At 43.7% G+C, this 14,071-nt stretch overlaps 1 protein-coding gene across 1 annotated transcript; it reads left to right on the forward strand.

Annotated features, from left to right (window-relative positions):
- Positions 1–4,252: 4,252 nt before the first annotated feature.
- On the forward strand, positions 4,253–9,174 carry LOC123191436 (probable glucan endo-1,6-beta-glucosidase B). The gene is made up of 9 exons (XM_044604176.1): positions 4,253–4,500; positions 4,578–4,883; positions 6,702–6,839; positions 6,939–7,244; positions 7,442–7,600; positions 7,796–7,965; positions 8,051–8,200; positions 8,330–8,679; positions 8,790–9,174. Exons 1-9 carry the CDS (start codon positions 4,369–4,371, stop codon positions 8,975–8,977), a joined length of 1,899 nt encoding a protein of 632 aa, XP_044460111.1. The 5' UTR covers positions 4,253–4,368; the 3' UTR covers positions 8,978–9,174.
- Positions 9,175–14,071: the final 4,897 nt, after the last annotated feature.

The following is a 14,071-nucleotide window of genomic DNA, read 5'->3' on the forward strand; positions in this document are numbered from 1 at the left end:
TATTTGCTTTGGGTTTTGATCCTAGAAAATTCTAAGCAACTCAAGGACCCACGGAGAGAGTTGGGGATTTCGTTATTTTCATATTTGAGTTTTTCTCAAATTTTGAGAATAGGATCATTTGATTTTATTTATTTTATCATCAATTATTTCTATTACAAAAATATGAGAGAGGGAATAAAATGACTTTCCCAAAATAAATAAATATTGAGGATTTAATAATAAAATCAAATAAGATTTTATTTCGGAGTTTTTCGGTGTTTTTTTTGAATTTAGGAAAAATGTGCGTTTTTCAAAATTGTATTTAGGTCCCAAATAAATGTTCATCTTGTGCAGCTTGATTTTAGAAGCCCGAGAAAATTTATTTCGGAATTTTTGAAGTCCATTTAATATTTCTTTTTATTTTTCTTCCGAGCGAAAAAAAGTGAACCGACCTAACCGGGCCGTGTCCGTCCGGGACTCTGGCCCGGCAGGATTTAAAAGCCGGGGCAGCCCACCCGGGCAAACCCTAGCCCCGAGCCGCCCGAGCCGCCCCGCCCCACGCGCCGCCGCCGCGGCCCGCCGCCGCCGCCGCCGAGGTTCGCCGCGCCTCGACTTTCGTGCCATCAGTTTTTTTTTAAAACAATAGATCGGTTTTTTTAGTTTCGATTTTTTTAAATAGATCGGTTTTTCCGGTTTATTTAAATAGCGAGCGTTCGTCCGTTCGTTCGTTCTAGCGAGCGTTCGTCGTTTTTCTTTTTTTCGGATTAAATCCGTGATTTTTCTGATCGCGATTCCTGATCCGATTTTCGTTTTAGTATAGCTTTTCACTCGTTTATCGGAATCAGGCGATTCAAGCGCCTAGAGTTTCGTCTCGAAACCCTCTATCCGTTTAACCAACTTAAACGAGATTTTGCTACTGTAAAATTTGCCCTAGATCCAGATTACCAGAATGAAGTTGTTTTCTTTCGCCGTTTGACTTTCTTTGCTTCGTTCGATTTGATTCTTTTTGCCAACCGGAGTTATTAAGTTGAATCTTCTGGTTAGATCTCTTATTTGAGTTTTACCCGTGCATTAGATGAGTACTTATTGTATGCTTGTTTGTTTGTCTGCGATAGAATACCCGGAGTGCGCCGCTTGTTACTTCGAATCTCTAGGTTTCGCGGATCATCAGCAAGGCAAGTAACACTTTGGTCATACCTTTCCTACTACCCAGTTTTATTGCATTAGATCAATCCTCACACATTGCATGATTAGGATCTAATTAAATTGTGGGATGAGAAGTAGTTGAGGTAGTACCTATTACTTGTGTATTATCAAACCTTTGGGAGTTACTTCTACGTTTGCTTATTATGCCATGCTATGCTAGTAGACGTGGATTGGGTGAGTGATATCCATGAAAGATGTGAGATTGTTAATTAATGATTTATCTAAGATGGCAACTTAAACACACATCTGGGTGGATTGAGACACCTGGGTATTCCAGGACTTGCCTGTTTTTCTTTTGGACCGTCACCCAGCCTCAAAGGGATCATGAGACTATTCAAATTAGAAACTTCCATGTGCAGCCACAAGCTATTATGGGCTCTAGTATAGTTGACTAAGTCGTGCGAACTCTTATAATGGTAGACTAGTAGATGTAGGGGATGTAGGTGGTACGGTCTACCCGATCGTAAGGTGCTAGCGCTTCTGAAAGACTATGTCTCGGTCATCCGTCTTCTCAAACACCATGTGGTGCGAGAAACCAAACGGAGGCAATCGAGTCTTGTGGAGAAAAGTGCGCAAACCTCTGCAGAGTGTAATAAACTAATCATGGTTAGCCGTGTCCCCGGTTATGGACATCTTGAGTATCTAGTACTTGGATTATCATGTGAATCTCAACATGTTACCCTAAATTAATTTTGTTGGCTTATGTTTAATGATGATGCTTAATTGGGATTGAGAATGCTATCAACCATTCTCAATATTTAACAACTACCATAATAGTTAAATAAATCTATTCTTTTAAAGTAGGAAAAAATTGGCTTTACGCTAAACTGTAACCATAGAGCTTTCCACCAGCCAAATATGCATATAGTATAGCTGTTTCATTCCATTACTCTCTATGTGTTGCATTGCCAGCATATTCCATGTGCTGACCCATTTTCGGGCTGCAACGTTAATGTTCCAGACTTTTCAGACGACGATTAAGGAGTTTTTAGGTCGTGGTTCTATACTCAGTGATGCCGTTGGAGTTGATGGACTCACTTATCTTACAAGTCTTTCGCTGTTATCGTTATTAGATGGCCTTAAGCCATATTTATTGTAATAAGTTCTCTTATGAGACACTCGATGTAATAAGTGTGTGATTGCTACTCTGCTATAAATCCTTCGAGTACTGTGTGGTGTCAACATTACTGATCCAGGAATGACACCGGAGCACAGAGATCAGATTGTTTGAGGTCTGGTCGCTACAGTAGTATCATACACTAGTATCATATACATGATACTAGTATATGTTACTCCGCACTATGACCAGCCTCAGCACCCGCCTGGAGAACTGCAAAAATTGTGGGCTCCATTAAATACCACAGACCGACCATTGTTCTGATGACTGGTTGGCCTCGCCTTTGAAGTCTTACGTGGCCGGAGTGCGTGAGCATTTTAGGACGTGTCCGGACAGTTTTTCAGACCGTCTGAACCAATGGGAGGGCCACTAGAGGCTATTTTTATGTCCATAACATCACTGTACCAATTATACTATGGGGTGCCGGTGTAATTTCTTTTAGGCTGGTCATGCTGGGAAGTATCATACATGTGTACCATGCATATGATACACGTGTGATACTTTGCCTTTATAATGTATAGTATTATGTAGTAATATCATAGTCTCGGATTATTTATTATTTGGTAGAATCTCTATACAAATATGTGTATAAGATCTATTTGCCATTATATTTCCTTGGTTTACGTGCTATAATATAGTATCTACCTATATTACTTTAATCATATTTCTTCCTTAATTAGTTGCCATCTCATTGCTCTTATATATACACATGATACCATTTAAGATACTAGCACTATGCCTAACCTATAGTCTTGTCTTCTTAGATATAACACATCTTAAAAATAAGCGCGAGCGAGCGAACCAACCTATGGTTGGATGGTTAGAGGGACTATGGTATTCCTAGTCCACCAGGGTTCAAATCTTGGTGCTCGTATATATTCATGGACTTATTTCAAGATTTCCAGCGATGTGCATTGAGTGGGAGGAGACGTTCTCATCGACGACGAGGCGCCTACAGTGACTTCGTAAATCTCAAGATGATATGTCGGCTCAGTCTTTCGGAGATGCTCATAGGGATAGAGTGTGCGTATGTGTGTGTTCATAGTGATGAGTGTATGTGCATGTATATGAGCGCTTGTATCTGTACTGATGTTTAAAAAAAACACACGAGCTATCCTCTTTCGGCCCCTCCAAGTCAGGCCGCATGTACGCCTGTGCACCTGGATTTGAGCCATAATAGACTCAAAGATATTGACACTATGCCAAGGTTTAGTCTCAGTCTTGGATATAACACGTCTGACAATTCCAACTTGAGACACAAGCTTCAACACTATCTAGTGCTGCCAAGGAACTTCAGATGCGTGTGTGCGTCCATAAAGGTGAGCTTTGCGTGTATGTATGCGCGCTTGCGTCTGTACTGATGTTTAAAAAAAACGCAGATTCCGAGAACAAGGTGTAGACACGCCAAGCACATGCTTTCTGTCGGGTTGTCCTCGACCCCACACTCTGAGTCAGCTTGGACAGTTGGACTGGTTCGTTCAGTGCAATGTGTTGTTAATGCCAAGATTAGATTCCCTTAAACTATCACTGGCCAATGGTACTTGTATTCTTACGCCTTCCATAATTTATTTAAAATATGCAGTGGGAAACCCACAGTTCAGCTCCAAAAAGAACAAACAAGTTTAATGAATTAACCCCGTGCAGGTTGTTGTCTTTATATTGTTGGAAATAAGGTGTGCCGCAAACCGGAGAGAAGAAGATGGTTTGGCGGAAGCCAGGTTTTGCACGATTCCTGGCATCACATTTGTGACCACGGAGTGCGACTCATTCTTTTACCCGTTAACACGGCGGGGATGTACATTGGCTCCAACGTCAATTCAAGGTTGGCGACAACAGTGACATACTGGCAAACTATATCTTCAAGTTTGGCGCACATCACACGATATCTTCAAGTTGCTTCCCTGATTTCAGTTGATCGCTGGTTCTGATATTCTGTTGGCTGATCCACTTGATCTATCGCCTATTTAAGCGAGACCACCAGACTAGCCAGAACTCCACACGACACAGCCAAAATAACGAGGAGCTCTTGCATGTGCCTCCTCCTCGTCCTCCTGTGATATATTCTCATGGCCGTCCAGCCCCCCAACCCGGCTTCTCCTGTTCCCCTCGTCCGGGCAGCCAATCTCGGCGGCTGGCTCGTCACAGAGGGCTGGATCCTGCCCTCCCTCTTCGACGGCATCCCTAACAACGATCTGCGGGTAATGAATTCACCAAGCTGTTTCGTTCGTCGTCCGTGTAGAATTAATGCCATGCTCATGGTCGATCGATGGAGCAGGATGACACGCAGCTGCAGTTCAGGTCCGTCACGCAGAATGCGTTCATAGCCGCCGAGAATGGCGGCGGGGCGGCATTGGTCGCCAACCGGGCCTCGGCCTTCGGCTGGGAGTCCTTCAAGCTCGGGCGAATCGACACGAACACGTTCAACTTCAAGGTGTTCAATGACCAATTCGTTACCATCGCCGGTGTTAACGCGGTGGCCACGGCCGCCATGGCCGGGAAGACAGAGATGTTCCAGCTACTGCGCAACGACGTTGACAAAAATAGGATGAGGATCAGAGCACCGAATGGGTCCTTCTTGCAGGTAAGTAACTTAATACTAAAATCACGAGTATTTGACAAAAAACTACCACACTAAGAGTTGCCGTCTCACAGAACTATCACATTCAAAAAAGTGACTGATAACTACTAAAAATTTCTAATTTTATGACTAAAAACTACCACTTTTGAAAAATGGTCAGTTTAGACGATTTAAACACGTTTATGACATGCGGGACCCACTTGTCAGGGCTGATGTGGCGGCAAAGTCAACTCTGTTTATTTTGACCGTTAAGTTGACCGTTATTACAAATGGGGCCCACCTGTCAGCATCACTCTTCTTCTTCCTCGTCTCTCTGGCATTTCCTCAAACACCTCGTGTGCATTGGGGCTTGAGCTCCGAACTCCTCCATGGCGACGCCCCGGCGCAGTACGTCACTGGCGTTGGTTGGGCACTGGAACGGCGGGGCAACCAAGACTGTTGGAGCTGTGGAAACGGCCGCCGAAGCTGACGGAATTTCCTCCAAAGCCGTCGGTACGTGCTCAAGCAACTCGGTGCGTAGGCGGGACTGTCGCTCTTGCAGCTCCTCGACGAGGCGCGCGAGCTTGGCGGCATCCGGCACCGCGGCCTCGCGTGTCGGATGCACCTGCACGGAGGACGTGAGGCAGGCGACGAAGAGCGCCAGGAGCTCATGTGGTAGCTCGGACCAAGGTCGATGCTTGAGCGTGCACGTGCATTGCCGTTTAATTCTTTGAACAATAATTTAGTTGGCCAATGCTTGAGCGTGCTCGTGCTTTGTATTCCCTCCGTTCCGAATTATTTGTCTTAGACTTGTCTAGATATAGAGATATCTTGCACTAAAATGAGTCTAGATACATTCGTATCTAGACAAAACCAAGACAAGTAATTCGGAACGGAGGGAGTAGGTTCGTGCAAATACTAGCTAGGTTGGTTCGTGCATGCCGGTGGCGCCGGCAGTTGAGGACGACAGAAGTGCCTTGCGAGTGCACACGAGGTGTTTGAGGAAATGCCAGAGAGAGTAGGAAGAAGAAGAGTGATGCTGACAGGTGAGCCTCATTTGTAATAACGATCAACCTAACGGTCAAAATAAACAAAGTTGACTTTGCCGCCACATCAGCCCTGACGATGGGTCCCGCATGTCATAAACGTGTTTAAATCGTCTAAACTGACCATTTTTCAAAAATGATAGCTTTTAGTCATAAAATTAGAAATTTTTGATAGTTATCAGTCACTTTTTTGAATATGATAGTTTTGTGGAATGGCAACCCTTAATATGATAATTTTTTGTCAAATACTCCTAAAATCACTGATGCATGAGTCCTAGGACGATAGCGACCGTACCAGCTAAGATCAAATCGCTAAGCTGGACGCCTCACGCGGGGTATGCCGGGGCATACTTGCATACCCTGTATGTCCGCGGCGTCGCTATTGATTGTCCCACGGATAAGCAGGAGAAGCTCCTTTATCGTGAATGACTATGGCCCTGTTTGATTCATAAGTCTTAGGACTTTTTTTAGTCCCAAGTCCCTAAAAAGTCTTCACCTGTTTGGTTCCCGAGACTTATAAGTTTCTATAAGACCATATTACAACTATAAGTCCCTCCTTGAGAGTCTTATTTTATAAGTCTCAAATACCCACCTTAAGTCCCTATAAGTCCCTCATGTTTGGTTTAGATGGGACTTATAGGGACTTATTTAAGTCCCTAGACCAATAAGTCCCTGGAAACAAACACCCTCTATGACAAGTACGAGAGTTTACAACCGCAAGTTGCATGGAAGGGTACTTATTGTTCCTAATTAAACAACTACGAGTCATCAATATGTTCCTTTGCTGACAATGCAGGCAAATAAAGATGGTTCGATGACGGCAAACTTTGGCGAGAGCACGACCTGGGGAGACGATGATCCGTCTGTGTTTGTAGTGACTATAGTCAATTGGGTGCCCTCCATCTTCGATGGCATCCCCAACAAAGATCTCCTGGTAATGAGTTAACCTTGATAATGTTTCCTCCTTGTGGGTTGAATTTAGGCCAGGCGCTCATCCTCTTTCTTAATTTATCTCGGTTGATCGATGGAGCAGGATGGCACACAGCTGCAGTTCAAGTCCGTGACGCAGAACGCGTTCGTGGCTGCCGAGAATGGCGGCGGCGCAGCGTTGGTCGCCAACCGTCCCTCGGCTTCCGGCTGGGAGAGCTTCAAGCTCTGGCGGATCAACCACAACACCTTCAACTTCAAGGTGTCCAACAACCAGTTTGTGACCGTCTCCGGTGTTAACGTGGTGGCCACGGCCTCCGCGCCGGGGCAGACTGAGACGTTTCAGCTAGTGCGCAGCTACGGCGACAAGAATAGAATGAGGATCAGAGCATCAAATGGGTCCTTCTTGCAGGTAATTAGTAAATTAATATTCCACTCAGTAGTAGTATTTTATATGTTTCGAGGTTAGACTATTGATTGTATGAAAAATCAGACAGACATAGCAAGCAAGAAAAGTTACTTTGACTATGACTAATAAAGTTTACAATCACAATCGTTCATGATTAAACATCTATGAGTCATCACTATGTTCCATGGCTGGCACGTCAGGCAAATAAAGATGGCTCGGTGACGGCCAACTTCGGCGAGAGCACGACCTGGGGAGACAATGATCCGTCCGTGTTTGCAGTGAACATAGTCAACGGGCCACAAGGGGAGTACCAGATTTGCAATGGCTACGGCAAAGATATGGCTACACAAGTCATGAATGTATGTATGCTGAAAGATATCTTAATTTTCTCCATAATTTTCTGAGATATAGGATAGAGACATTAAAGCTAGTTTATATATTAGGATGGCAGAAAGTTCAACTGATCTTGGTGTAGAATTTTCTTAAACACGAAATATAAGTGTCAATCATTTTTGGCAATTCAATTTCGTTAACTCCATATATATGTTTGGCAGAACCACTGGAGCACATATATCGTGGAAACCGATTTCGCGTTCATGGCAGCAAACAGTCTGAACGCGGTGAGGATCCCTGTGGGATGGTGGATCGCCAGCGACCCCAACCCTCCAGCTCCATTCGTGGGAGGCTCTCTCCAAGCATTGGACATCGCGTTCACATGGGCAGAGTACGTACATACATACATGTGTAGTCTTTAACAAACTAGAATGTCTTCATTGAACTTTTTTATATGTTTTTTAACCCATGTATAGGAGGCACAACATTCACGTGATAATAGACTTGCATGCCGCACCTGGGTCGCAGAACCCCGACGCGCATAGCGGTGGTAGGGATGGCTCGCAGACATGGGGAGACTCCCAAATCGTGCAAACTGTGCAAGTCATTGATTTCCTCGCCGCAAGGTATTTGTCTAACAATCCGTTACTATATTTTTTACTTAATAAATTATTGTTTTCATGTATTAGATCGCGCAAAGAAGCCATGTAATTCGATCACCTTGCTATCCTTCATTGCATTTGACGTACATACAGGTACGCCAAGAGATCAAGGCTCCTGGCCGTGGAGTTGATGAATGAGCCGGTTGCTCCCGGCGTGTCCTTAGATAGCCTGAAAACATACTACCAACAAGGCTACAATGCCGTTAGGAGGCACTCACTTACAGCCTATGTGATCATGTCCAACCGTCTTTCAGGATTTTCGTTGGAGCTCCTCGACTTTGCCTCACAGTTCGACAGGGTCGTCCTCGACATGCACTACTATGCGTTGTTCGATAAAAAGTTTGATAGTTTCACTGTGCAGGATAACATTGATTATTTCAACAACTTCATCGCCAGTGAAATCAACGCTATAAATAGGCCAGATGGCCCTCTCACATTTGTTGGTAAGTTTGTGACAGTTAGATTATCCTTTGATAAAGGTTCCAGGCTGAACTTTAGTGTCCCAATTGAAACCTAGGTCCAAAATAATTGATGCATGTCTTGTTTTGTATAGGTGAATGGGTGGCTGAGTGGCAGGTAAAGGATGCAACAAAAGAGGACTTCCAACGGTTTGCAAATGCGCAGATGGCTGTGTATCGGAAAGCCACATTTGGATGGGCTTACTGGACCTACAAGAATGTTAACAACCACTGGAGCATGCAGTGGATGATGGACCCCTACATCTCCTTAGGAAATGCTTGAGGCAAATAAAATTACAATAGTGAATGGAGGAGCTGGCAACAACTTGAAAAAAAATGTATGATTGAAGTGATGAGAAATTGGCCCCTTTGCAAGATGAATTATTGATGTAGTATGATTTTTCTGGACGTGTGATGTAAGTTGTATTTGTAAGTTTATTTGCCACATAAGCGATTTATTTATTTCACGCTAGTTATTTATCTGGTGCTTGTGTACTTGACTATTAGCTCTATTTTACTTGTAACACATCTATTTTTCCGTGACCTTGCCCTTAACACCTAATCTCACAGGGGCATATCTATGAATGTCTTGATAAAAAAACTATAAAATATATATAGACATTTCGTCAACTTCTACAGATTCCTTCGGCGGAAAAAAAATTGTACCAGGTTATCTATGAACAAACCCTAGCTTGTAAGAAGAGTGCAATGTGAGATGACCTTTGGACTCGTAGTATTATCTATTTCTTCAAGTGTGCCTGGAGGTGGTGTTTTGGCTTATAGGACTGGATACACCCATTATGTAAAATACATTAAGAAAATATTTTAGAATGTCAAAAAGATATGACAAAATAATTTAGGTGCACATCCGGACATTTTATCTTCACGCAACAAGTATCGCGAGAAAAAGACATTTTTAGTCACTTGTGTAAAAAGACAAAATGCGGTACTTGAGAATGAGTTTTCATGAGATATTGTCTTTTTAACATAAGCCAAAAATAATATCTTTTTTTTCATGAAATCTGTTGTGCGAACATGATGTACACCCTAATATTTTTTCAGAATATTTTAACATTTAAAAAAAGTGCATTTTTGTCCAGAGGGAGCATACGCTCCTATGACCCGAAGTGGATTTCCCAGCCTGCCTTTCCTATTTCCATCTTCTCCCTGTTTGATCCCACTTGTGCCCTCCCACTTGTGTCCTCTACGTGCCATGTTCCCACAGTCGTAGCACATGCCAGCAAGCAGCCAACGGCTACATCACCGGTCAATGCCAGCAGGCAGCCAATGTATTTGGTCATGTAGCCCTCATCAACACGAATCCCACTACGACCAACTAGACACAAATAGGGATGTTGACGTGCCAACGACTGAGTAAAAAAATGTGGTGCTAGTCATCGTGCAATTGATCGAGTTTGCAGTTTTTCTTGGTTAGAACCCCGCGAGACAAGATACTTTTGCACTTATTCAATTTAATTTAATTTAAATTGTATGAATATTCTTTTCCGAGTAAACAGCACGAGCTCTGACTTTCAATTCGATGAATAGTCACTTGCTGGTACGTCTTCAAGACCGGGTCAAGAAAATTACACAAACCGTGTCTCTAGGATACAACTTGCGACATCCGCAAAAAAATAAAGAAAAAAAGATACAACTTGCGATGTGGGACGAACATGCATGCATCAGTAAGAGTGGTCTGGTAAGCAATCCTGGATTATGGCAACTAGCGTGCACAGCATAAGCACAACTATCCCTGTCACCGCCAACTAAGAAATGGACAAGTTGTGCTTAAATAAGAGTGACTTGTACGCGTGGCAGTTTGACCACTGCCAAGTGGCCGAAACCCATTGGGTGGCTACGACATGTTGCGGCCCACCATCATGATACGTCTATACTGTGGCGTGTCATACTACAACTGACACTCTCTAGCTTTGCCCCGACCTGCTAAATCAGCTCTACGGTCATCGCATCATCATGTCTAGTATCACAGTGGATGATTATATCCTAAACAATTTGGTCCTACTACTGCTATCTACTCCCTCCGTCCTAAAATAGTTGACTTATCTTTGTCTAAATATAGATGTATGTGTACATTAAAATGTTTAAATACATCCATATTTAGACCAATCCGAGTCAAGTATTTTAGGACGGATGTAATACTTATGTAGCTGGTTGCATGAGTGGATTGATCGCTGACACCGAAAAATGACCACATAGATTAATCCTCTAGTCTGGCTAGCTTTGGCGAGTTGTTTGGCACCTGAATCAATCGACTTGTTCCATCCATATAGTCAACTTTGTGCAGTACTTATCAACCAAATTGGTCAAAAAGAGTCGATCAGATCCTAGCTAGTTTGGGCGTGTTGGCTACAGTTCTCATGTTCGGGGTGTTCCTAGTTGCTAGTGAGCTTTTGTGACTATCTCGTGCCTATAATGCAATCTACTCTGGTACCTCCTGTGTGTGTCACTTTCTCGCAACTAGTTCAGCCGCCCCAATGCTAATCCTTGTTGCGAATATGGTTGGGCATCGCTGTCTTGGTGCTTTTATACCAGAAGGCAAGAAAAGGGACATGGAATTAGAAGAAAATATTTTCTAGGCGGGCTTTATATAAAATATTACCATGTGGCATTGGTCCACCTGTCAAGCATGCAAGTCAAAGCTTATCTGGCGTGCATAGAACCATGGGTGACACACATAAGAAAATTTTAGGAGTTAGATATACATGTTCATAGAATTTGGACCAACTTGACACCTCTCAAATAGTTATAGCGTACTCCCTCTGTAAACTAATATAAGAGCGTTTAGATCACTACTTTAGTATTCTAAACGCTCTTATATTAGTTTACGGAGGGAGTACTTTATTCTTAAATATACGTCTTATACAGCTGTGGAGTAGGTATTTTGTCGACATCAGCGATGATGGATCTTGATCTTAATAATTAGTAAGAGAATATAGAAGTCCAACTAGCATTTCCGTCACAATGACTGCACATGCAATCCGGATATGTACAACGTACCTTTTTTGGATGCTTCCTTGCGCATCTTTCCTCTAACATAACTCGGTTGATCTGTCGTTATGATCGGGCTTAATTTAATCAGGTCCTAAATTCTCCATTTTAGTAATTTTGCGAGTGGAATCAATTTGCCCGGCCATGAAAATATGTGCTACTTTGCTAGGGTCGTCTATACGGAGCATTATTCAAATACTTTTTTTTGCGCCAGAAATATCCAATATTCAGCTTGGACAGCAAGGAGAGTAATAGCGCATTTGATGTTCTGCTGCTTCATCTGTTTTTTTATCGCTTCGTCTGTTTTTACTTAAAAAACAGAAACACAATGTCAAAATCAAGTAATCAAGAAGATATGCACTACGGGAAAACCACAAAACACCGACGGCCAATTGTCGGTGCCGTCGACGTAGACCCCGACCAGGCCACCAAAAAAAAAAATTTGGAGCTACGCCGATGGCATGCTCTCGGCCTAGTTTTTTTAGCTACACCGATGGCATTGCCGTCGGCCTAGCCTTTTTTTAAACTTAATCACCATTTTGAGCATAACTTTTGCAATCGAACTCGGATTTCAATCTTTTTTAGCTCGTTTCGAAGAGGAGAAGCACATCTACATCATCATACATATTGTTCAAGCTATTTAAAAAAAATCATGAGCAAAGACAAAATCAACAATAAAGGGTGATGGCCTTTTCTCCAGCGGGGTTAGGGTTTCGCCGAAGAGGGGCTCCGGAGCGTCGGAATCCAACCAAAAGTTAGGTGGTGCTATACCAAGTGGGTACAAGTGTGATTTGGGTTGTACATGTCGAAGATTTCACTCTGGGATGTTGGCGGCTTCACCATCAAAAGTTTCTCCCTAGTGAGTTTCTAGACTTACAACTGGAAACTCCCACTTTGTCGAAGCGGAGGGAATCTTCTGGAGAGTTTGGGTATAACTTTGTTTTGGGTGTTCCTAGGGGCTACCATAACACAACCAAGCAAATATTTGCACTTTGCTACCCCCTTTTGATGACGGACCGGGTGTAGACGTATCAGCCTGGTTTTTCTCCAGCGGGACTAGGTTTTCACCGAAGAGGGGCTCTGGAGCGTCGGGATCCCACCACAAGCTAGGTGGTGTCATACCATATATGTACAAGTGTGTTATGGGTTTTGGATAGCAAAGATTGCAGTCCGGGGTGTGACTTGCTTCACTGGCTTCGACTTCTCTCTAGGGAGTTTCATGACTTATAGCCTGAAAGTCCCAGATCGGACAAACATGAGGGAATCTTGTCAAGAGTTGGGTTATACCTTTGTATTGTGACTTCCTAGGGCCTAGCCTAACACAACCAAGCAACTAGTTACACTTTTCTGCCCAATTTTGACGCCGGTACCGGCTTTAGTCGTGTACGCCTGTTTTTCTCCAACGGGGCTAGGTTTTCACCGGAGAGGGGCTTCGGAGCATCGGGATCCCACCACAAGCGAGGGGGTGCCATACCATGTGTGTACAACTGTGTTATGGGTTTTTGATGGCAAAGATTGTAGTCCGGGGTGTGACCTGCTTCACCGGCTTGCACTTCTCTCTAGGGAGTTTACATGCAGTTATAGTGTGATAGTCCCCGATGGGACAAGCCGGAGGGAAACTTGTCAAGAGTTGTGTTATACCTTTGTCTTGTGACTTCCTAGGGCCTAGCCTAACACAACCAAGCAACTAGTTACAGTTTTCTACCCCATTTTGACGCTGTTACCGACTTTAGTCGTATAAGCCCGTTTTTCTCCAACGGGGCTAGGGTTTCACTAAAGAGGGGCTCCGGAGGGTCAGGATCCCACCACATGCTAGGGGGTGCTATACAATGTGTGTAAAAGTGTGTTATGGGTTTTGGATGGCAAATATTGGACTGCAAGGTGCGACCTGCTTCACCGGCATCCACTTCTCTCTAGGGAGTTTCATGACTTATAGCCTTCAAGTCTGACATCGAACAAACATGAGGGAATCTTGTCAAGAATTGGGTTATACCTTTGTATTGTGACTTCCTAGGGCCTAGCCTAACACAGCCAAACCAATAGTTATACTTTTCTACCCCATTTTGATGCCGGTACCGGCTTTAGCCGTATAAGTCTGGATTTTCTCCAACGGGGCTAGATTTTCACCGGAGAGGGGCTCCGGAGCGTCGGGATCCCAACACAAGCTAGGGGGTGCCATACCATGTGTGTACAATGGTGTTATGGGTTTTGGACAAGATTGTAGTCCGGGGTGTGACCTGCTTCACCGGCTTCAAATTCTCTCTTGGGAGTTTCATGACTTATAGCTTGAAAGTCCTAGATCGGACAAACATGAGGGAATCTTGTCAAGAGTTGGGTTGTACCAGTGTGGTGTGACTTCCTAGGGCCT

The sequence above is a fragment of the Triticum aestivum genome, chromosome 1A, assembly GCF_018294505.1.
Source record: "Triticum aestivum cultivar Chinese Spring chromosome 1A, IWGSC CS RefSeq v2.1, whole genome shotgun sequence".
In the NCBI taxonomy this organism is placed as follows: domain Eukaryota; kingdom Viridiplantae; phylum Streptophyta; class Magnoliopsida; order Poales; family Poaceae; genus Triticum; species Triticum aestivum.